A 23,502-nucleotide genomic window follows, 5' to 3' on the forward strand; every position below is an offset into this window, starting at 1 on the left:
ATGACATAAATGATAGCTAAGGCTGATGGGGGAAAGACAATCCGTCTAGCACTAGACTTAGAACGCTTGTGTTCGCATGATTTAACAAAACAACGCTGAAACTAGAAACATCCAGTGTTGACCGGTAGGTTAAATCCAAATTATGAGGTTAGGATGGCAGTTTGACAAAGTTGTCGGTTATCTCTGCCCGTGATGCAGGTCGTGAAGAAGGCTAGCTGCGCTCGGAAAATAGCATTCCCTAACATACAGTCTGGTTGTGATGGAAGAGACTCCCCGAAGACACCAAAGAGCTTGAAACGTAAATGTTCTCCTACCTATATGGCGTTTCCAAGGAAACCGAGAATTTGATAAACGCACGATAAACTTTCGAGCCACAGACATGGGGCAATAGCCACGCATCGAAAATTATGCCTTATTGCACTGTCGCCAAAAGCAAACGTTGCAATATGATTAATGGACGAATAAACGGTTGCTTTGGGGTATGCGGTATTAGGCAATGTGCACAGATGAGAAAAATATGCATGCAACGACGACATACGCTTCAGGCTAAAGGTGTCTTGTCTCGTGCCATTGTAAATGGTAGCATTTTAAGGTTCACTTTTTTACAATAGCGTTAATCCTTTATTCACCATGGAATTCACCATGAAAAAACCATTTGCTATGATGATATGTTGAGGTTGATTAATTGATTAAGATGCAAGGTAGGCTACTGGTAAAATACAAATATATAAATGAAATGTGATGTGACACATTTCAGTAAATGTTCAGGTACAAACCAAAGTGAATCCCATTACTAACAAAATGCCAAACAGACAAACATCAGCATACTTTACTAAGTTGACTTATACTCTCCAGATTATGCCAACTAAGTCTTTCTATGACACGTTAGAGCCTTTGAGAGCAATTTGTCTGAGGTTGGTTTTTCCAAGCGGAATCTGCTATTTTTTGAGGATGTGTAGCGCCTTCCAAGGAGTGGCAGTAATGGATACTAATGCAACAAAGGAAATTACCACTCATGTCCAATCACTACCTACAAGTCCCAGATCAATACCAGGCTCCGGAGGCACCGGGGGAGATTGGGGGAAGGCCTATAAAGGAAGAGGATGAAGGGGGTTTCTGGTAAAACAAATAAACTACACAACTGTCAAATATTGTGGTTACCATAGTCTCTAAATTCTTCAGATCCACACAGAGCCATTATTAGATTAGAATCCCAGCTATTTAATGCTGATGAACTTAACGAATTGAAGGGCGGTTAGCTGAACAATGTGTATTTTAGCATGTACTGTAGGGTTGACCCGGCAAAGGTTACTGGGGTCACCCCAAACATCTAAGATTCCAACAATCAGAATAAAGATTGACGTTGATGACACGTAGGCTACACTGTTTGAGATCTTTTAGGTAGTTACTGTTACCTGGTCAAAGGGAAAGGCAAACTCTCACCATCTACTCATTTAGCAGCTTTCATTTTATAAACTTATCAATGTAATCATGTCAGTATTGGTGATAGTAGACTATGCTTTGGCATAGCTGCTGGGGTTAGGGACCATTATAACAGTAGAGATTGACCCCCAACTGTACACAAAGGCACAAATAAGAATGATGCAAGAGGGCATTAAAAATCAGGAAGGTAGGGCTACCATAAAGTTAGGTCAGTCCGATATATGAGAGATCTTGTTTGGCCTATTATAAATCCGTTTGGCCAGCTACAATGTTTCCAAGACATTAGAGTAGTCACAGAGTAGCCTAGCCTTTGTCTGTGTCATGCTTAAAAACTAGGGACAAAACCCCTTTTCCTAAAACTGAATTATAGATAAATAATTTCATTAAATTGTACAATGGAATGGGTACAGTGCCAGAACCAACGTGTCATAGGCCAGATACTTCCGTGTTGACCGTACATTTGAGGCAGACATTAAAATCGCCTCTGATTACTTAATTGTGAATATGGTGCCTTGCAGGCATCTCCACTATCTTAATGTCCTTGAAATCAATTAGCTTTTTCCCCCCTGCATGCTAGTCTGTTGGGCTTCCTCTCTTGCCTACGTGTGAGTTGTCAAGTGGACCGAGTGCTACAGACAGAGTGCCCTAAACCTAAATCCATTCAGCCACAAACACACTCTGGATCTTATATAAAGGAAGTAGAAAGCCTGCCAAGAAGACAAGAGAGGACCACAGACAAATGGACAGTGAGCTCATTACAGGGGCTGATGTGCATCCTCTCTCTCTCTGCAGCAGGGCTTTACATGACATCATTGCTTCAGAACCAGAAAGAACAATTCAAAGACTCATAACACAGTGGGTGCACAGTATATTGGTCCCTCAGTATTGGCCGATATTAGCCTTGGCATCCTAGGAGTGTATATTGTTTGTGATATATTAATGTAACCCTGCTTTTTAAGTGCATTAATAACACATATTAGCCACCGAAAATACAATGGCGGTGGAGTGGTGTACACACGTGAGGTTTTGAAGGGAACACCAAGATTGTGTATATGTTGCTTGCTTCACTTACTAGAGTGACAGAAGGATGTGTTTCTCATCATTTCTGGCACTGGCTTTCAAAGATGGAACCCTATGGTACCCATCAGGGTGTTATTCTCTTCATTAGCAAGGCAGCATATTCAAAGCAAATATGCTACTGCAAAATGTTACTGATCAAAAATTATATCAATACTACTAAAGCAATGTTTGCATTTCATTCTCAAAAGAAAATGTAATCCATACAATGTTTATTACATATCATATAGTACATTAAATTTTTCATAAACTGATTTTAAATTGAGATTTAATATACGGAAATCTGCTTTCTCAATCAGAATTTAATAGTTGCATGTGAAATTTACATATTTGTTGAAAATACTAAACTGTTACCTTTGTATTTGTTCAAATCCAGATCATGAACAGTGCAGAATAGTACACACCTGTATTTCCCTAACAATATTCAGACACCATAATTATAAAGCACTGAAATACTTTTCAATTAAAGGTAGACCCGCCAAAGATAACTGGCTGCTTTATTTGTTGAGAGGTTGACTTAAAAGCGACGGTGGGAACAGTTCACTGATTCAAAATGATAATGATTCATAATCAAAAAGGGCCGGAGACTAGAACAGAACCTGGCACCTAAAGTGGTGCTGTTTGGTAGCGTTGTGGTTCATCCCCATCTTCATCATCCATTTGGACTTCATCCTCTGGACATACTGCATGTCCTTCTGGGTCTGATGGAAGGCAGGCTTTCCTGGGAGGGGAGAGGAGTGGAACATGATGGTAAGTGGTTGTAAATGTATACATTAATCCCAAAACAAGCATTTGAACCACCAATTTAGCTTTGAGTGGCTTGATGGAGGTCCGAATTGCCATTGAGGTATTGGTGATGAGTAAGAAAGCTAACACAGCTTTGTCTTTGGACCAAACACCTTGAACAATCATCTAAAACGGCATTCCTATATTCTCTGCCAAAAATCCTAAAGAAATCAAACTAAATGCAATAATGCTGGTGTCTTTTAAAAAGGCAGTGTTGCTGCAGTACCACAATCTAATGACTCGTGCCAATAGCAGATCAGGGCTAGGATAATTAAGATCTGTCGATGTACAGGTGCATTCAAATCAGAGCTAGCTTGTCAGTGTAGGCAAACTGTTGAGTGAAGGAAAAGGTAATGCATCGTGACAATGAATCAAACGCCTGTCATTGGCCGAGCCTTACCGATGTCTCCGCCCCAGCCCAGGGCTTTGTACTGCCGGAGCACCCGGCCCACAGCGTGCCTGTTGTGGGCCAGCACCACTGCCCTGGGGGCGCCGAAACGCTGCTTGTAGTACCGCATGAGCGACCGGTGGCCAATCGTAGCACCTGGGGGACAGAGATATGGGGGAGGTCAGCATGTAAAGACAACAATACACATATCTTTGTTCAGACGCCACCTGTTGTACACCGTATACTTTGAATGACTCGTGCCCAGGATGCAGCCTAGACACCCAGACTATTCTACGCCATGTAACTCGAAACAAAACATAAAGTATTTTGTTTTTGACCAAGGCACAATGTCATCATTGGGTCCTGTTACCTGAGGGGAGGGTGAGCTCCAGTGTATCATCATCAAACTCTAGGTTCTTATCGTCAGGCAACTCTTTGTCCTCCGTCTCAGCCCCCTCTTCCACCTGGTCTGGGTAGCTACTCCTGTGTAGTCAATGGAGACAAGAACGTTTGGTTGAGTAGGTAGGTGAGACACATTACCAAATGTTGGTAACCAAGCTGATGATGTGGCAATGGCAGTTCACTCCGTTTCTTGAATGTTGAGCAGATTTTGTAGGTTGTTGGGAGTTCTGCTTTATTGTCCGTTACCTGAAGTCATAAAAGTCTGCGAACTCCAATGACGCGTCTCCGTCGGTGAAGAGCTTACAGTGGCTTTTGTCTGTCATGTGACCCTGCACCGCCTCCGTGGAGTAGAACGACCGCCCCTTCTCATTACACCATAAACACACGTTACCTGTGCCAACCTTCTCTCCTGTGAAAACAGTACAAGGATTAGTATTCCATTCCCCCCCCCTTACCAGACTCTGCAATCCCTGGACTGACATTATAATAGATATTGGATGGTGCAAAGTAGTAACCTAATAGTGTCTTAAGACTTTATATGAAGCATCTGTCTGAACCTGAATAAATGCATGAAGGGTCTTTTAAAGTTTCAACTCATGTAAATCAAAGCTTCGTAATGGAGCATTCAGACTTGTTATCAGCATAAACAGGACAGACCTGCAGCCCAAATACCCCTCCAAAAAGTACCACGATGAAAAGATCTGTGCTGGGCTTTTCCCAACGACACCATTACACACCCAGGTAACGAATGAGTCCCTTGAGGTCGATCAGGTACTCCAGATCAGGGACGAAGAAGCTGTGGACGTGGGTCATGTGCGCCATGTTCTTCATGAGTGAGTGGGAATGGTGAGGACAGAACAGACAGTCTGTGGTTGGGATGGCCCCGGGGGGAGGGGCGGGGTGGGGGGGAGCTGATGCTGTGCCGCCCCCCCCTTCCTCCTGCTCCATCGTCTCCTCTTCATCCTCCTCATCGTCCTCCTCCATGTCGTCGTCATCCACGTCTTCCCAGTCCTCTGCAAGGGAGATTCGGAAGTATGGACCCTACATTTAGTCTGATGTCATGGGGTCACATCCAAACAATGCATTTCAACCCAGACGATATTGAAAACAATTGAAATCAATCACACATCACAGGGTATCCCCACTTAAAATTTTCAGTCAAATCGAGCAGGTTGCATACAAGGCCTACACAGATATACGAGTTTGATTTTGGTAGCGTACCTTCCTTTGGTTCAGCCCCCTCCTCTCCTTCGATCTTCTTTGCCTGCTCCTCAAACCACTGAAGCCTGGGTGGTTTCTCTGGTTTCTCTGCCCTGGGCCTTTCCGCTCCCTCCTCCTGTCCCACGGCCTGGGCCTTTCCAGCCACAGCAGGACTGGGTCTGTGCGGCTCCTTCAGGGCCTGCTGGAGAGCCTCGTTCCTGGCATTGTGGTCCACCTTCCCATCTTCTCCCAGTCCCTTCTCCAGGTTCTTCTCGTTCATTTTCTGCACTTTCCTCTGAGCCACTAGCAAAGCTTGCTTCTCCGCCTGTTGGTGCTTGTGGGACTGCAGATGGTTCTGGTAGGCGTTAGCAGTGGAGAACTTCTTGTTGCACGTGGCACAGCCTTCGCTAACCGCTGCCCCGTTCACCTGCTGTTCGGCGGCGGCCCGTTGGGCCAAAACGCGCTCCTGGAAGTTCTCTGCGGTCACAGGTGGCATTTCCGCCACTTTGCGTTTGAGGTTGTAGCGGTGCCAGTCTGTTTTGTAGTGGGCGCGCTGCACCTCACCATCTGCAAACGCCACGCGGCAGCTGATGCAGGTGTATGAGGACATGGCTGTAGTGAACAACATGATTATGAGAACCACATGGTCAAATGGATGTGATCATAGGGATAGGGGCTGATATTTGCAACAACAAAATACCATAGCAACATCTGTCAAATTGAATGCCAATGTGGAAAAACCTACAGAATCTGCACATTTACACTTTTAAAAAGGGCCAATAGATTAATTTTTGGTTTTAAAATGTGTTTTTACCCTAGCACTTGGAAACGCACCATTTACTAATTAGGATATGGCAAAGATCACACATGAAAGGTCTTTAGGTTCATGAGATCAAGTAGGCACTTTGGGTGATTGCTAGTCTTCCACAGTTTGATCTACACCTTAAATTATTTGTTATGGCCCTGCCACTCCAATGCCAGGCAAATGACTGTCACCACAAAATTCCAAATAGGATAAACAGTTAGAGCCAATAGACAAACTATATTTTTTATCACAAAAGCCTTACTGACACGTTATTTCATTTATTTCTGGTTGTTTTGAGATACTATACATACTTTCCAAATATTGTTGTGCTTAAGGAAATTCATCAAGTAGGCCTACAGTTTTCTTCTGGTGGTTTGGTCTGTTCATTTGCCTTAGTGTTACCCGAACGAAAGACAAATCAAATCATGAATGTATTACAGTGAAACATGAGAATTTGCTTGTTTACAACTGGCTGTGGGTGAATGTGGCTTGACAAGCTACCTAGTTATTTAGACGAGGTTAGATGCGTGGGTCGCAAGCATACAGTGTGGTGTAGCTGTTATATGTTTCAAAACAGCAAAGTATATTATGGGTATAGGGGAATATTTGGCATATTGTGGACTAAGTTAGCTATGCTTATCAAACAATCATGAGGCAGAAAAGTGGTAGCTACAATATTTGCCATTCTGTATCTCCTCAAATAGCCTAACAGTTAGCTACCAAGCTAGCTCTAGCTAACTTCAGCGCATCAGCCTGGTAGTGCTTAGTTAGTGGCACTGGGGGTGGTAAGCAAACGAGTGACAGCAAGAAGCTAGCTATATGATAAACGTTGCGCTGGCTTGTTACTTCTCAGATTTAGCTAGCTACCTATCATAGTGTGCATAAAAAATGAGTTAACTCACCAGCCCAATCCCTGTTTCACAAATTATTTGCAAACACAGGCTGGTTTTACACGAGGTTTAGTTCTTGGGTTATCTCTCCTTCTCTGTTGAAGTTTCAGGGCAGTATGTTACATAAAATGCGCATTACCGCCACCTACTGAATTGGGGGTCCTTGACATCAGAGATAAACACCACTGGATTTTCTGTCATAATTTTGAACTTTAAATAAACAAAGATGGAAATGTTATAATGAGTGTGTTGTTGATTTAGCAGATTAATAATGGAATTATTCGTAAATTATTTTTGTCATTGAGGTGATATATTAAATATCTGGGAGCACTCCTTTTGTATAGTTGTAGTTTCTGGCCCATTGACTGATGCGTTTAAATTCTAAATGTCAAACAAACGCCACCCTGTGGTTTTATGTGGTGCAGACAGATAACTTTCAACTCTTCTCTCCTGCACAGGCGCACACTCATACTGCTCAACCTCAAATGGATGGATTGTGGTGTTAACAAGTGATGTGGTTTTTCAGATTACAACACTGGGTTGTGTTTCTTGAATAAAGAGTTAAGAACAACATTGTATGATAAGGACTTTATTTGATTTTACTGTTGCCGTTAAAGTCAAATGTCACAGGCACAACATTGTTACAGGCTCCCATGACTCTTTCAGAGATTTTACACAATTCAGAATTCATAACAAGATGCAGATCCAAAAATCAGTGGCTACTGGTGACCATGGCAACAAGTTCCCTCCAACACAACAGTGCATCAATCCTACATCAGAAGACCCAGCACCAGCCTCAGACTCACAGTTTACTTTCTACAAAGTTTATTGTTGACATCTTTCTGGACTGAAGTGAGTTCACATACTATTTTTAGCATACATTCATAACATACCAGATTGTTCTACATTTGAGCTATATTATTGTTGACCAGACAAGTAGGTATACTCTGCATAGTGCACACTTACATGAAACCCTCTGACGCATAGCAAAAATGTAAAAATAATAATCACCTGATTAATAATCCATAACCATTTTAAAGGGACAGTTCACCCAAAACGGTTATTCAAGATAATCCAGTTATCTTAATTTGAGCAGGAACTATTTTATTTGTACTTAATTTACTGCATGATCACCCAAAGCCTGTGGATTATCTTGAGAAACCAGAAAAATAAAGTTCGGTTGAGTTCAAAAACATCTCCATAACAACTCACAACTCATGTATCCATCTAAATGGACACATAGCACTGTAAGAGGAAAAATATGTATCATACATTTTTGAGTGACTGTGATTTTTCATTCGTTGGTGTAGTCTAACAATGACAGCAAATTGTGAAAACAGCCGTTTAATTGATAATTCAACTGTTAAATTGTGAATTAAAATAAGTTTATGAAAAACGTATTACACTCCATCCGTGCAGATCTCATTGTTGTACCACCTTTTTTACCACTTTTTATTATTATTTTGCACCATGTTAGTGACTTATTCTTCTTGATTTGTGTAAAGAAAGAAGAAAAAAAAGAAATGATAGTACTGAAGTGAATTGAAATCCCAGATTTTTAGGGTTAATATGACACTCTTTGACTTTCGTCACACATCTTTTTAGCGTAAAGTTTCGTGCCAGTTAAAAAGTACTTTTGTAATGAATGTCAGTCTTTTTAATAACAGTATATCACTAATGCAATACAATAATACTTTTTATTACAACTATATCACACCTTACATGTTAATATGTCAAATTTCAGCCAAATGGTTGTAACCCCTGATAATCATTAGGTGGGGATAGGACACCACCAGTCATTATTGTAAGGACATGAGTTCAGATTTATTGAAATACTTTATATTAAATTGGTATTGTATTATCTTATAATATTCCATATCTTAAAGCATTGCAATCTATTGACTTCACCGTGCATTGGCTAGAATTAAGTCTGACATTTCTAGCTTTTTACATGTTGTTTTAATGATTTGGTTGACTGGATTTGGTAAGAGCCAGTTTCAACAACAAGTTTACAATGAGTTTCTGTTTACTGGGATTACTGGGATTAAAACAGGGTTAAAGTCTAGATTGTTGCAAGGCTGAAATAAAAGCCTTTTTGTTGCAAAGCAAAATGTATGTCCCTTAGGATATACTGTATTTTTCTGAACTATCAGTAGTTTCTTTCCCCTGAACAAACCCATTCCAAAACAAAACAAATTGTTCCTAGAATTTTGTAGTTCTGACCTTTTTGAAAATAATATGTATATTTAAAGCTTTTCATTAACCTAATAACCTCTGTGCCATTATTATTATTATTTATACAGAAATCGAATGCAATATTACACATGTGTTTATTAGAGCAGATACATTTAGGTTATTATTTCATGTTCTCAAGTGTCTAGTTGTTTATTAACAATTACGGTGCAAATTCAAATAAAACATTTATTAACACCGTGAAGGATACTGTTATAACAAATACAAAAAGCCATCCCACTGAATAGCTGAAAGAAAACAATGAAATGTGTTAAAGAGATGGAAACATCTTTAACATTTAGCTTGGTTTAACTAACATCTAGAAGCTGAATTTGTTTTATTTGTTTTCTGTCTCAAGCAACCAATATTAAGGATTTGGATCGTTAACTATGTTCCTTCGTTCAAGTCAGCTTTTTAATCAAATATATTAGCCTAGATTAGAAGATAACTAACTTTCTGGTTAGCTGGCTTGAATGTTTGAAATTGAGTTGGCCTATAAAAAGTGTCATGCTAATAATTGTTTGCTAAAGTTCAAGACAATTAAGACAAAACTTAACTTGTTGTCCAATATCGGTGAATCAATTCATCTTTGAATAACCAAGCTGTGGCAGCTGCAAGCCTATTTAAAACAACTACTTTAACAATGGATCAAATGAAACCAATTTTAGTTCTTGATTTAGTTGACCAGCTGGTCCAAAAGGAAAGGCCAGCTGGGAATTTTACCTCTTTTCAAGTTTATCAGATGATTTCTAGATCAAGATCAAACTAAACGCTGAACACGTTGAACTATCCCTTTAATAACAACAGAAGCATCACTATGTTACATGTCAAAATTTAAAAATGGGTTTATCGTGAACAGCAGTTGTGTGTTATAAGAGGTATTTTTGCCAGTAACAATCTTATGTCAGCATTCATGTCAATGCACTATAAGTAAAACATTACCTCTAATATGTTCTAAACTGAGATATCCATGCATAATATTGCTTGTCTGCATGTCATAACAAAAGATCAAGTCCATCAACTACGTATGTCTTTCATGAAAAAATATACAAAATTAGAAAAAAAGGATACAAAATATGTTGATTATAACTATTATGTGTAATCTATTGTTGCATGTTCTGGTTAACTATTGCCTACTACTGCCTGACTTAAATGTGCATGAAACTAATATTACACATAGACATACAGTAAAATAAGCTACACTGAAAGCACAGGTGATTGTCATGTTGTCTTTGGGTCTGGTCAAATAAGGCTGTATAATTATGACAGATTAGTGAATGGGACAAATCTGAAGAAAACAAAAATACTTTGGCAGCAAAATCTGGAAGACCCACTTATTTCCTGCCCAAATAACACTACAGGCCTAAACATGGCCTTACCATGCAACCACAGCGCCTAACTCTGACCATCATCCCACGTTAATGATTCTCATACAGATGGATTGTTTTCTATACATTATATGTAGAAAGAGTGTTCCTACAGCAGTTCAACTTGAAAAGGTTATCTGGAAATACCGTCATATTTTTTCCCAAACCCCACAGTCCTCAATAAGTATGACCAATGACAACCCTTCCAGCTCCTCCAATCAACGGCGCCCAAGGAGCTTTGAGAAGAATCCCCCAGATGAGGTTGGCTTGCTAGGTTTGGGATTGGCTTCAACTTTGGTCTGGCTTTTCTGCCCTAGACCCAACTCCCCTTCCAGTTGCTCCAGCTCTGATTGGTCAAGCAGCTCAAAGTCCTCTACTTCACTCTCTGAGTCATCTGCCAGGTCTAGTGGTGCCAAGGTCACAGGGTCAGGCATTCTCGGCCGCACTGGCTCCACAGCAGTTACACCCATGGCAGCTTCTATTCTCTCCTGGATCGCGGCAGCAACAGCAGCAGTGATGGCATCGCTGGCCATTTTGTTAACAAGTTTCAACGCTTGGGTTGAAGCATCGACTGGCTGCACCAGCATTTCCCCTTTGGAACTGATTGGATACTGAGGATGTGGGGGAGGGGTGGGGAGACCAATGCTGAGATCATCATCATCTTCACCATTTGTCCCCATGCCATTGTCAAGAGAGGGGAATTCTGGGAGGCCTCCAATAAACACCTCTTCCCGGTCAAGGTCTGCACATGTGGTGAAAAATGAGAGAATTTTCTTTTTATCTATTGAGTTAATGATGTATGTGAGATAACCTTTGACATCTTCTATGAAAAAACAGAACAACTTTAAAGTGTTCTCTTTTACTATGAATCTTTAGTACTTATGACACTTCTTGTGTATGTGAGGTGAGGTAGTGATTACAGTGGCATCACAGTAGCAAATTACCCTCTGAGTTTTCTGTCTGGGGTGTGTGTCCTTCTGACAGATTGAAAGTTCCATTCTCCGTCCATGTGATGTCTGACACATCTGTGTCTGATACTGACATCTCCTTACACACAGTAGAATCCATCTTTTGGAAATAAATGGATAAACAGAAAGGTGGAAGGTGTACAATAAGTTAAAAAACATTAACATTAAAAAACGGACTCTTGGAAATTGAGTTTTCCTGTAAATATTAATGCATTATTAAGCCATTTAATGACTTACTAAACTTTCACACAAAAATAACAGTTCTCCCTCTCCATTAAATACTGTGTCCTGGATAAATTAACAGTACATCTTATTAGCAGTATTTTACAGGTTAGAAATACTTTGTGTGGATAGCAACCATCATAACCACCCAGAGCCTGCGAACACTCTACATGCATTTCTTGTCTCTTTTTTTGGCATTCTCTTTTTCGTTGTTTTGTTTTGGTTGGGAACCATGCTTGGTTAAAATCAATTTGGGGACTGGATGCGGGCCCTCAAAAAACTGGCAGAACATGACGACCTGCGTGAAGAACATCTCACAAAATCACTGCAAACTAAATTTGTAACATAATCAGCGTTTAAGGGGAAAACTGATCATTTTTACAAACATCCTAACAATCTGGCCTGAGCAAGAATGCAGATGCAGATCATGAGCTTTGAATTTCAAGCAAAGGGCCAATCAACTTAATTAGATTCAAACTAACCTTGGGGAACAGGGAGGAGAGGTCAGCCTCAATGTTCTCTCTCTCAGTTTGGGCCTCAAGAAGTCTCTTTTCTATAATGTAAAACAGAATCAAGTTACTTTTGCAAATAGCCTCTGTCATAGCCATACATGTAGATGACCATGCACTGAACCATGCAGGGAGCACGTAAGATCAGTTGTGCATCAGTTGTAGTGTAGCTATGGATCTGAATACCTTTCCACACACATATTTATAGACTGGATTAGGTTAGGTTTGATGCATGTGTTTGTACATGGTGTCTGTATACAATTGACTACACCACCAATTAATGACAGCCCTGAATGTGATTGTTTATGTAGTAAGTTTGTTACTTGTACAATTGTGTGTTTGCATGTTTATCTTAGAATGGAAACAGATATCCTTTTCTATCATTTAATGGTGAAATACTCCAAAAGTACATCAGATCATCTTACTTAAATAGAGTTGGCCAACAGATGTTACTGATGACAACATTTAGTGTATAATCAGAAATCTGTAATGGATTGATTTCACATGCCAGGCCTCCCATGGGAAAACCAGTGTAAGTAGTGTTTAGATGTTTGTAGCCAGCCACTATGTAGTTAGTTACCATGATTCACTTTGATTTTCTGAAGTAACTCGCCGACTCCGAAGTCCAGCTTCTGCAGAACTGGCTCCAGCCACAACCCAAACTCATGTGATGACGTCAGAGGCCACAGAAAAAGGGCAAGTACTGAGGAGCAGAATTGGGGAAAGGAAGACAGATGACAGAAGGCGGTGGTAATAACTCAACCAGTGTGTTCCCGTATTGTGTCTTGCTAAGTGATGAGCAACAAGTGCAACCGGAGGCTACGAGAGAATTATTTAGGGATAAGCATTTCCAGGAACCCACAATCATGTGAGTCCTGGGAAATTCTGACTCTGGAACCTTAATCTTTTCTGTTTGGCAGGAACACTTTGATGGCATCATGGTGATTACGCAACACTATGGCCAAGCATTCATGATACATTCTATGACAAAGACTGACTAATAGAATTGTGCTAACATTGCATTATCATCAATATTTTGGTCAATACTCATAGTAATAACTCAAAATTTGTTTTGAGTAATTACTGCACCAGCAGTAGGCTTACAGTCTGGTTTGCCGATCATTGCATTAACTTGCTGTGTTGGCTGTGAAGGGGCTTTAAGAGAGGTAGTGTAAACCTGCTTGATTTCATGTGTCAAAATCAGAACTTCCCTTCTGATTTATTAATGTTACAAAGGCAAATAAAAGAGAAACTCACCTAAACCATATGAGATGATTACCCCTGGAATGTAACGTCCTAAGACAGCCAAGAAGGTGCATAAACTGCAAACCAGCAAGCAAAACTAAAATGGAGAACACACAAAATAACTTATTAACATAGCTAACATTTGAGCAAATAGCCTTAATGGCACAAATCACAAAAATAAAGTGAAACAGTAAATCTTTCTTTAACTTGTAAAATCCATTAATTCAAATAGATTCTGCAAATGCATTGTAAAGGTACTCTGTCCATTAAAACAGGTAACCATATAAAAACACGATTCAGCATGATTACCCAAAAGTTATAATTGTTGTTTTACCTTGCCTGGGTTCTGCTGCTTGAAAGAGGATGTCTCCTGTATAAAGAGCTTGAAGCTCATCCAGGAGTCGGTGAACTGAGTCCCAGCCCTGCTGTCCTGTCCAGAGTCCACTATCTCCCAGCTGCAAAACAGAGGCAGAAAGTGAACAGTTGATACAGTTCAAACATTTCTATCAAAATGAGGTTGTGTAATAATTCAAGAGAGTACAACCAAACCAACTGTGTGCAGTCATCTCTTTTACATACAGTATAGTAATGTAGCTCTGAATGACTTCTGCCACTCCCACTGTACAATGGGACAAAGCTATGAAGTTAATAGCTACGAACAATGTAGCTATGAAGTCCTTCTGCCACTGCCACTGCCTCACTGTACAATCCCTAAGACCTTTCAGTTCCCTGCAAAGTGCTAAAACAGCTGACCCAAATCGTTTATAGTTCATCACCATGATAACGCAAAAAAAATCAATGTAAAAATTCAACAATTAATTTGATGAACCTTTGCTTTCATTCTGACTTCCAAATTAAAAATGAATATCATGGGAGTAACATAACTGGTGGTATACTGATTTGTCCCCATTAACACCAATGCCATATCCTTAAACACCTACTGTGTTGACAGATGAGCTTAGGAAGCACAATCTGGCTTGAAACAACACTCAATCCGTTTAATTGCCTTTTTCAAATGACATGCAAGTAGGTCAAACTTTATGAGGTGCTTGAAACTAAATCTCATGTGACCTTGCAAGGGCTGACAACTGTATTGCACTGTATTTGTGTTGAGCCCATTCCAATAAATAGAGATGAGGGGGGTTCAAATTGGGATCAAAGTCTACAGTACCTAGAATGCATTTTCTTTGAGTGTGCCTTAAACATGATATACCTTTGATGAATACCTTACCTGCTACTCTTTAGCTTCAAGGAAAAGGTTTGGCTTTAAGTATGGGAAAACTGTGGATTATTTTGCAGGTCAGAGGCATCTATTAACGGAAGTTGTCTCAAATGGCGGCCTTCCCCACATTGTTACCTCTCTTTGCCCCCTTCCCAAACACACAGCTGTTTGATCTACTTTCCCTTAGACTTGCCAACTACCCATTTAGGCGTTGTTCAATCCCCTTTCATTCATCCCGTTTGGGGCCTTTAGACTGGAGTGTAACACTACAACAAGATATCCACTGAATCGACTCCCCTGCCGTTGCCAAACCTGGTCAAATATTCCTCCGTCACCCCTCACGTGACAAAATATCAGCTTGCCATTCCCTTCTCATATTACAGGCAAAAGCTTTCCTAGAAGATGGGAAACGTGTTGGTTGGCGTGTGACACTGTGCCTGTGAGCCAATCGACTCAGATGAAGGTTTCTTCATTCCTTGTTGACCACCCATGCTGCTCCATTGGAAAGCATCAAGAGTTCCAAATTGAGACTAACGCAACTGAGACAGGTGTGCCATAGGTTAATAAGGCAGTACTTTAATATGAGGTCTGGTAAACCCCTGGTAAAAGTTCTAAAGTCAGCAATCTCCTTGGGTGACAACTTTACATAAGGGAAAACAGAAAACAACACATATTGGTATTTGAAAGTTACAGGGAAAGGGTGTTTAATTAACAGTAAATCCAAAGGGCCAAAACAGGGTGACAGATCAAGTTTTGCTGCTCTTCAGAATAGCCTTCAGGAATACGGGTATTAAAGACTAAAGTACTTTTCCTTGTGTGCCCATTTGGTTCATAGGACAGTGCTAAGTGTAAAGGCCTTAGCAAAAGTTCTGGTTCTTGGTATTAGTGATAACATACAATGAGGGAAAGCAAGTAACATTGCCCTTAAGAAATATCAGGGCACGGGACAGGTTTCCATCTAGGGGTGAAATCCAAGAGGTAACATCTGACTCCATTCCGCTTGACAGACATTGGATCACACCGGTTTCGTCACATGATCACTCAGACCCTTTGAAGTTCCCTTGTGACTGTCATGCCATCACACATTACAGTCTTACTTACACTGCTTGTATATTGGATCTGGTACCTACACAGAGTATACACATTTCATATCCAATATTCATCTCTAGCTCAAACCTGATCCTGCCATCTGTTTTTCTTACTTTCTGACCACATTCAGCTACCTCCCTAAATCTACTAAAGAGACAGGAACTTATTCATAACAGAACCAAGCTGCTATTTGTTGGTTATTCACACTTCTTAAAAACGAGGCAAGAGACTCCTTCAATGACAACAACCATACTAAACCAGGACAGCTGGACACACAAAGCAGCTGTATGGGAGACATGGCATTTCTAATTGGTAATCTCTATAACAACATAGGGAGATACATGTTTGAGCCTTTAACCAGGCCAGCGACAACGTATTTATAAATAGGCAAACAATGTGTGGGATGGCATCAAAAACATCCAGGTAATTTAAATACTCTTAAAACAAAGGGAGTAAATATGTATTTCTGCTCCGAGTGTACAATCGAAACTATTGAGTTTCAAACATAATAATATGTTCTGTATATGTGCAAGGTGCCCCACCGAGCCCCAGTCTAGACTATAAACAGTGACTTCCATTACACACCAGCTTCCAAGCATGTCTTTTCCGCAGTACACAGTTAAACCTTACAGCTTTTTTTTGCTTCTGCTAACATTATAGGTCTGTTGAATGATTATATAACAAAATGGAAGTGGACTGGTTACTAGAAACAAAAAACATAAACAACCAATAAAGTAAAGATCATATCAAATCAAATAATTGGCATTAAGTCGTTCAAAGGGAACCATCTAATGACTGCCACAAACACAGACACTTTTGTACCTCAGTCCTGCTCCACGGTCTTCAGGCGACATCTTGGTTTGTTCAGTTGGTTCTGTCAGTTCAGTTCTAGCACTACAGTATTATATGATTTTAGATGAGGACTTCACAGAAAAGCTCTAATGCCAATGCTTGCGTTGAGATACAAACTCAGCAGAGACCAGCGTGTGTTTATCTTCCATGAGGCCTGAGCTTGGCTATTTCAACCAGGCCCATCTAAAAATAACCAGGTCATGAAGCATTCCATCAGGCAACTATAGAGGGGACAGAGGCGTGGGTGGAGGGGGCTACGGGGTGGTGAGGGGTGGGAGGGGGCTACGGGGTGGTGAGGGGTGGAGGGGGCTACGGGGTGGTGAGGGGTGGGAGGGGGCTAGGTGGTGGTGGAGGTGGGGACATGTCAATACAACAGATGTAGGAACACCCTTTTGGTGTCAGCCCTCACCCTTCTGACTCCCACCCCCAACCCTCTCTCTCACACACACACACACACACACACACACACACTTTGACAGTATTGTTGACACTAATTTCATTACTACACACAGTAACCAGGGAGTGTTCCTAAGGTTGTATCTCTTACGTGTGTGAGTGTCAAAAAACAATTACTGTTATCTTTACTGTGTGATGACATATTAGACGAATTATATGATACTTTCTTTCTCAGAAGTTCCATAATTGTTAGAGCTCTTGTGCTAGAAAGATTGTGGTTCCTAGGCTTAAATTAGCCTTTTTATCTATATTAAATTATATTAAAATCTCTTTTTATATATATTCAATTCAGCTAACATGTATTCCAATTAGTTAGTTAAAAACAAGAAAACAACCATTTTGAAGTAGATCAATTAGAAAAAAAGGTTTAGGTGTTATAAATCAACAGCAGTAGTCAAAGTCACCTCATTTTTATTTTAAGACAAATGACATAACAATCAGTTGACTGTGACGAAGAAGTCACATAACTAGTTTATCGGTGTGCAAACTGAAGAAGCATCTCTGTTGCCCACTTTAGTAGGACCTCGTCCAATGAGAAGTTTTTTTCAGAAGCACACCCCTGTTTCTCTGCGTCAAGTAATCTGATTGGTTCTTGCCAGCATGTCTGAGATTGTGAGTAACTGTAAGGTTTGCTGGTTTGGGATCAGTTCCGGAACCATAGAAATGCTGTGTCATCCTATCAATTACACACACACTTCCCCACACAGGATTCATAAACAAACTACATTCCACATCCTATTTCACAACCCCATAGCATAACGTCTCTGTTGTTGTGAAAACAAACAACACGTGTGTCCTTTCTAGAAGACCAACTGGCCAACCAGTAATAATAATATGACACATTTTTCTTGATACCAAATAGATACCAAGTCTTTGAGGATTGTATCTCTGGTCTATCATCATTGTCTCTGTTGTGTGGACGCCACCTCAGGTCATTTCTAGGTTGCTAGAAACGTTTTGCAAATGTTAGCTCTCTTAAGGCTCATAACAGCATGTTTGCTCCATAAGCTTTTATTACAGTGTGGCATACATAATATTCCACAAACGTTGTAATAAAGCTAGGTATCTGTAACTATACATTAATGTAATTTGAAGTAGCTAGGTTTATAGTTGTCAAATCAATACAGCGAATTCTGAGACATGTTTTAAATTAAGTATAGTCTCATCCTTAACTTACATTTTTAAATAAGATTGATCACACTTTATTCATGCCAGTTAGTCTCACTGAGATTGTCGAGAGGGCTAAAGGTTCATTAGAAAGACATAACCATTCCATCCAACTTAGAAATAACATACCTGTGAATCACAAGACTACTGGACATGATTACAAAACCACTAATGACAACTTAAACGGAAATAGAAAAAGGTGCCTTAGTATTTAGCATGTTGCTCTGACCATCATTGTAGCACTAAATTCCTGTGTCTAAAGATAAAGAACTATACTGAACATATCTGTGATCAGACTAGCAAGTAAAGCATACAGAGAATGCTTTAATGTAGTCGATCAAGTTTGGCAAACATCTAACAAAGCTAACTCGAACAACCAGTTCACCAATGTTTATTAACAAAGATGTGTTAGTAGTTGATTTACAAAGGGAAAGCTGATCCCAGGCCGGTCTGTTTTGGATCCTCCTTGTCCCCTTGTCGGCTCAGACACCCAGCTGTCACCATACATTCTGGGTCGGCTAATCTCCCTTGCAAGCCCTTGCCAGACCTGGAGTCAGCCTCACAATTACCCACAAGACACTCCTGACAGACAACAGCAGATGACAACAACACAATCCCTCTCCCTGTCTCCAGCCCAGAAACCACATGGAAGGGAGAGTCACAGAGATGAAATCCCAGAGGGCAGCGATCATCAGAGATACAGACATGCTGGACTACAGATGAGGCAATGCATTGTGATCATTGCTTTTATATTGTATCTGCTACAGTTGGTGAGAATTGTGTTCAACTCCAAATTCACAAAGCATTAATTGGGATCGGGTCCTGATCCCATTACTTTCACTGAAATCATATTTGATCCTATATCACTATACTCATACTGACATAATAAAATAATGATAACTAATCTCATGAGTGGCCACCTTGATCGACCTTGTCCTAGTTTAGTACATATTTTATACTAATCTCAGTTTTCTTAAGTTAGACAATGCTTTTGAACCGCGTCCAGTTTGGCACAAACAGTATGCCAGCTGTGGCATTTCGCCTATAGGGTTGAATGTAGGCTGAAACTTCTTAGTAGACTACCAATACAGTATATTAGTATTCATGTTATTTAATTACAATATTAAATATTATTAGTTAGGGTTAACTAAAGTTGGCTTAATATTTGATGGTATAAGAGTGCCTAAGTACGAAGGTTGAATGGGCCACGTTTTTTAATTTTTATGGATGTAATAGTTGTCTAATTACATGACAGTTTCATGACATGAATCACGTGGATCATGCTTTAAGAAGGAATCTGACAGATCCAGGCATGGCAAGTAGGTGGTAAAATGCTAAATGAAAGATAATCAGCTGTCCCTTGGGGCACTGGTCAATGCTATTCTCTGTTGAACAACACTCTTTCCAAGCTTGCTTGAAATGAACTTGCTTAGTAACTTTAGCTTGTGTTTTCTATGCAAGGTTTTATTTAAATATTGTTTAACCTATTTATATATTTTTCAATATTCTGCTTCTATATATAAATACAGTATAGACACTAAACTGTAAATTATAATGCCATGCCTGGCATTCCAACACCCAAATGTTGGATTATTGGCTCTCTGATTGGATTAGTACAGTCTATGTCTTCAATCAACCCCATGTTGTGGTCATGTGATCTCACATGGTAGATCAACCCCATGTTGTGGTCATGTGATCTCACATGGTGGATCAACCCCATGTTGTGGTCATGTGATCTCACATGGTGGATCTGAGATTCTTCATCTTATTAGGCTGGTGGAATGGTGCCCCAGAAATGCTACTGGAAAGAATAAACTGACGTTGTAGAAGACATCTTGATGTAATTTCACTATGATTTATGCAAAGAGTTCGGGGATGACAAATATAAGATAAATACAAACAACAGTTACATCCAGATATAAAACACATGGCAAAATAATCAAATAAAAAAACAGCAGGTGCACTTCTTTCTTTCCTTTTGCTCATTCTCAGCACTTTAAAATCACACAGACTGCTTACTCAGCATGTATCGTTTAGTGCAGACATTTTCTTCTCTATACTATAATGTATATACTGTATATACATATATAAGAATATAGAATATCCTAAAATAACATCTGAAATAAGCCATCAAAATGTTCTATAAAAATGTTTACCATGTCCCAACTGTCATACCCACATTCTAAAATCTACTGCTTTCTGATGTTCAGGACATGAGGTGCTTCCTCAGTTTGACAGCAAAATTGCTATGTTCCACAATCAATGGAATATGTCAGCCAAGCACACTGCAGACAACGAGCAAGGAAAATGGCTGGTCAATCCAGCCGCCATCACCTAGAACAGGGTTTGTGTGTGGTGTGTCAGGCACCACTAGACCTACGGCCACTGAAGCACCAGCATATGATAGCAGACCGATGGGTTTGATACTCACATCAACAAAGACCTATTATACATGAGCAACAGGTGCTTTTCCTGGCAGCTGAACAAATAGGATAAGGTAAACACATGTCCCATTAGGGCTGAAGCCACGTCATGATTTGTGACTTGTGTGAATTGTGGGCGTAAGTAAGGACATGTTACTTGATAGCTGATTGCTTGACTTTAACAATGATGGTTACCACAAGGGCTAGTATGGAGACATTTGGGGTTGCAATTAATAATCAGTTTGGTTGTTCAATCTGTTAAATACAAACTGGGGCCATAATTTGCTGGGGCATAGCAAGAAATAACCTTTGCACATAAATGATCTCTTATAATCTTTTGGGGGGAAATCATATAAACATTTACATTTGATACAACTTCATAAACTGGCCTGATTTAACAAGCTGTTCTCTAGAAAACAAGAGCCATTTCTTTTCACACTTATGCACACACATGCTTACAAACATGCCCTGCCCGTCTTGTCTTACCTTCCAGTCATACTATGCCATAAGTGGGCCCCTATGAAAGAAAGAAAACATTTTATTAGTCAAACTTTGGTCCACTGAGCTATCAATTAACTAAGTCTGTTAAGACAGTCATCTGACTGGTTCTGCCTGCGCCTGACCGCATATTGGCTGGAATCAGACTGATTCAACATGAAATGTGACACTTTTGCACACAGGAAAATTGGATAGTCACAATGATCTTTTAATTGCTTACTAAAGAGAAAGTGACACACAGTTCTCCAATGTTGTTTTTCAAGTGGTACACACCAAAACAGACCCATCGGTTTGGTTTGGTTTGTTTTGGTCACCAGCCCATAGAGCTATAGCCTAGAGTTTAATGAGTAGGCATTGATTTGATAATTCAGTACATAAGCATGACTCAAACCAATTGTGTTACAATAGCAATGGCAGGCTTAAAGGTGATCACCCGGGAGAGATTACCCAAGTATGTGATATGGGGCGACAGCCAATTGTTTGGACAAAGGGCTTACTTCTAACTGGTTGTTATTCTCAGGTAGCTAGTACTGGATTCTGCTACTGAATAAAAGGCTGTCTATTTACCAGCTGAACTAATATGTGAATAGTGGGGAGTACAGTAGCTAGCTGTATTGGAGCTTATATCACCATCTTGTTGTTGGTGTCCACTCACGCAAGTCATTTATAAAATGGTATGACATTTTGTATTCAAACAGATATGGACTCACCTTTAGATCTGGAGAGAGCTACGCCTTTGACTGTCACTATTGTCACCATCAGGGCTATGAATAGGGCAAGAAGACAGTAAGCTCTGTAGGAACTTAGGGCTGCAAACCTGTAGGGTGAAAAAGTATTTGTGTGTCACACAGTGTCGCGCATGTCCTTTGGAGCAGTACCTTCCTGCATACTTTGATGCATGTCATTCTTTGACATAGGCCTACGTTGTTGGTATGTGTGCACATTTTCATATTGTTTTAGGTACAGTAGTACGATAAAATGATTGGACATTAGATTCTATTTTAGTTCAACAATACATCAGACAGTTTTTAAGTCTGTCTGTATTAAACTGTTTTCCTCCCAAAATGATTTCCAACACATTTCTGTCACAATTCCCTGACATTCAGTTTTTTACACGTCAGATTGTTTACAGTTTGTGAGCTTAATTGCAGTAATCATAACCCAGCGTCTAATCTCACTCAAATCCAGGACATTTTAAGCCTATTTGAGTGGAAACACTGGACTTAAATGTTTACATTGGAAAAACTAATGCAGTATAGTTTCTTTGCTCTTAAGCACACACACACTCACACGCATGCACGCACACACACAGACACGCACACACAGCCTAAAGCCTACCAAAATCCATAAAAATAGCATGCAATTGGTCAGATTTTCTTTAGTCATATTAGATTCTTGTATGTCACTTACAAAATATTATCAATTATTTATTATATTTTCAATGATGGAATTATTCGACAACATTTTTACGACACAGGTTTTTGAAAGTAAGAAGAAAATCGCTGCGTCATACTCACCAGAATAAAGAATTGATGGCAGCAAAAAGTGCCGTTGTTCTGAATGGCCTTTTCCAGTTGACAATGTTAAGGATGCAACCAGACACAGAACAACCGGCATATGTGGCTGGCTCATCCTCTTGCCCCGCCGCCATCGCCCCACCTGAGTCATTAGACCGGACCGATGCACTTACGCCCGCCGACAGCACCGCAGTCAGAACATCTTCAGTGTCGTTTCCAACCTTACTCGCCATGGAATATGAACGTACCCCTCTTGCTTGCTCCTTGTTGGCAGTCCAGCTGCTTGTTTTGTTGTTGTTCTGTCTTCGACGTCATTGACAGACTGCCGGGGTCGTGAGGGGCAATGACGTCACTGCTGTAAAGGTACAGAGACGGGAGCAGACGCCCTCGAGGCTTTGTGGAAGCAGCACCACGTTACTGTAGGTTTCAATTGAAGGTGATGCATATTATTTGCATAAAAAACAGTTAAGCTACATTTGGCATTCGACATCTAGTAATAAAATTAGTTTCCCAGCTGTCCAACTGTTGCTCTTCATACTATTTTGGTTATATATGTTCTCAATACCAGAAGTAAAAAAGTGCTGTACAGACAATATAGGCTTCACGTGAGCTCTCAAATTGGATTCCTTCTGGCTCCTTCTCCTAGGTCCATCGTTCCCCAGGAGATTCAGTATGTCCTGAGAGTGAATTGAGTACCAGTTCTCACCAGTGGGTGGCATTGCAAAATGACTTAAACTATGGATG

At 40.2% G+C, this 23,502-nt stretch overlaps 2 protein-coding genes across 3 annotated transcripts; both read right to left on the reverse strand.

Moving 5' to 3' along the window:
- Positions 1–2,715: 2,715 nt before the first annotated feature.
- On the reverse strand, positions 2,716–7,101 carry znf622 (zinc finger protein 622). Its single transcript, XM_047027530.1, has 7 exons — positions 7,004–7,101; positions 5,318–5,908; positions 4,834–5,109; positions 4,343–4,505; positions 4,065–4,177; positions 3,707–3,850; positions 2,716–3,241 (listed from the first exon to the last, which is right to left on the reverse strand). Exons 2-7 carry the CDS (start codon positions 5,904–5,906, stop codon positions 3,108–3,110), a joined length of 1,419 nt encoding a protein of 472 aa, XP_046883486.1. The 5' UTR covers positions 5,907–5,908; positions 7,004–7,101; the 3' UTR covers positions 2,716–3,107.
- Positions 7,102–10,000: 2,899 nt separating this feature from the next.
- Positions 10,001–23,442, reverse strand: retreg1 (reticulophagy regulator 1). Of its 2 annotated transcripts, XM_047027812.1 has the most exons (9): positions 22,759–23,442; positions 21,952–22,058; positions 21,230–21,260; positions 13,869–13,989; positions 13,547–13,631; positions 12,870–12,992; positions 12,263–12,333; positions 11,535–11,658; positions 10,001–11,332 (listed from the first exon to the last, which is right to left on the reverse strand). In XM_047027812.1, the coding sequence occupies exons 1-9, from the start codon at positions 22,989–22,991 to the stop codon at positions 10,809–10,811; spliced, it is 1,419 nt and encodes a 472-aa protein (XP_046883768.1). In that variant the 5' UTR covers positions 22,992–23,442; the 3' UTR covers positions 10,001–10,808. The 2 variants fall into 2 exon arrangements, with proteins under 2 accessions (XP_046883768.1, XP_046883769.1); XM_047027813.1 differs by lacking the exons at positions 21,230–21,260; positions 21,952–22,058; positions 22,759–23,442 and adding an exon at positions 16,668–16,889.
- Positions 23,443–23,502: the final 60 nt, after the last annotated feature.

This window comes from Hypomesus transpacificus, chromosome 10 (genome assembly GCF_021917145.1).
Source record: "Hypomesus transpacificus isolate Combined female chromosome 10, fHypTra1, whole genome shotgun sequence".
Classification (NCBI taxonomy): Eukaryota; Metazoa; Chordata; class Actinopteri; order Osmeriformes; family Osmeridae; genus Hypomesus; species Hypomesus transpacificus.

Bases quoted from the DNA above. Each gene is read 5' to 3' on its own strand.
- znf622 (XM_047027530.1), bottom strand. From the start codon at position 5,906: ATGTCCTCATACACCTGCATCAGCTGCCGCGTGGCGTTTGCAGATGGT. The intron at 5,110-5,317 runs GTACGCTACCAA...TCTCCCTTGCAG, and splicing joins GGGGGCTGAACCAAAGGAAG to AGGACTGGGAAGACGTGGAT. The intron at 3,242-3,706 runs GTAAGGCTCGGC...CTCCCCTCCCAG, and splicing joins GGGCTGGGGCGGAGACATCG to GAAAGCCTGCCTTCCATCAG.
- retreg1 (XM_047027812.1), bottom strand. From the start codon at position 22,991: ATGGCGAGTAAGGTTGGAAACGACACTGAAGATGTTCTGACTGCGGTG. The intron at 22,059-22,758 runs GTGAGTATGACG...TTCACCCTACAG, and splicing joins GCCATCAATTCTTTATTCTG to GTTTGCAGCCCTAAGTTCCT. The intron at 11,659-12,262 runs GTTAGTTTGAAT...TATTTCCAAAAG, and splicing joins TCTCCTCCCTGTTCCCCAAG to ATGGATTCTACTGTGTGTAA.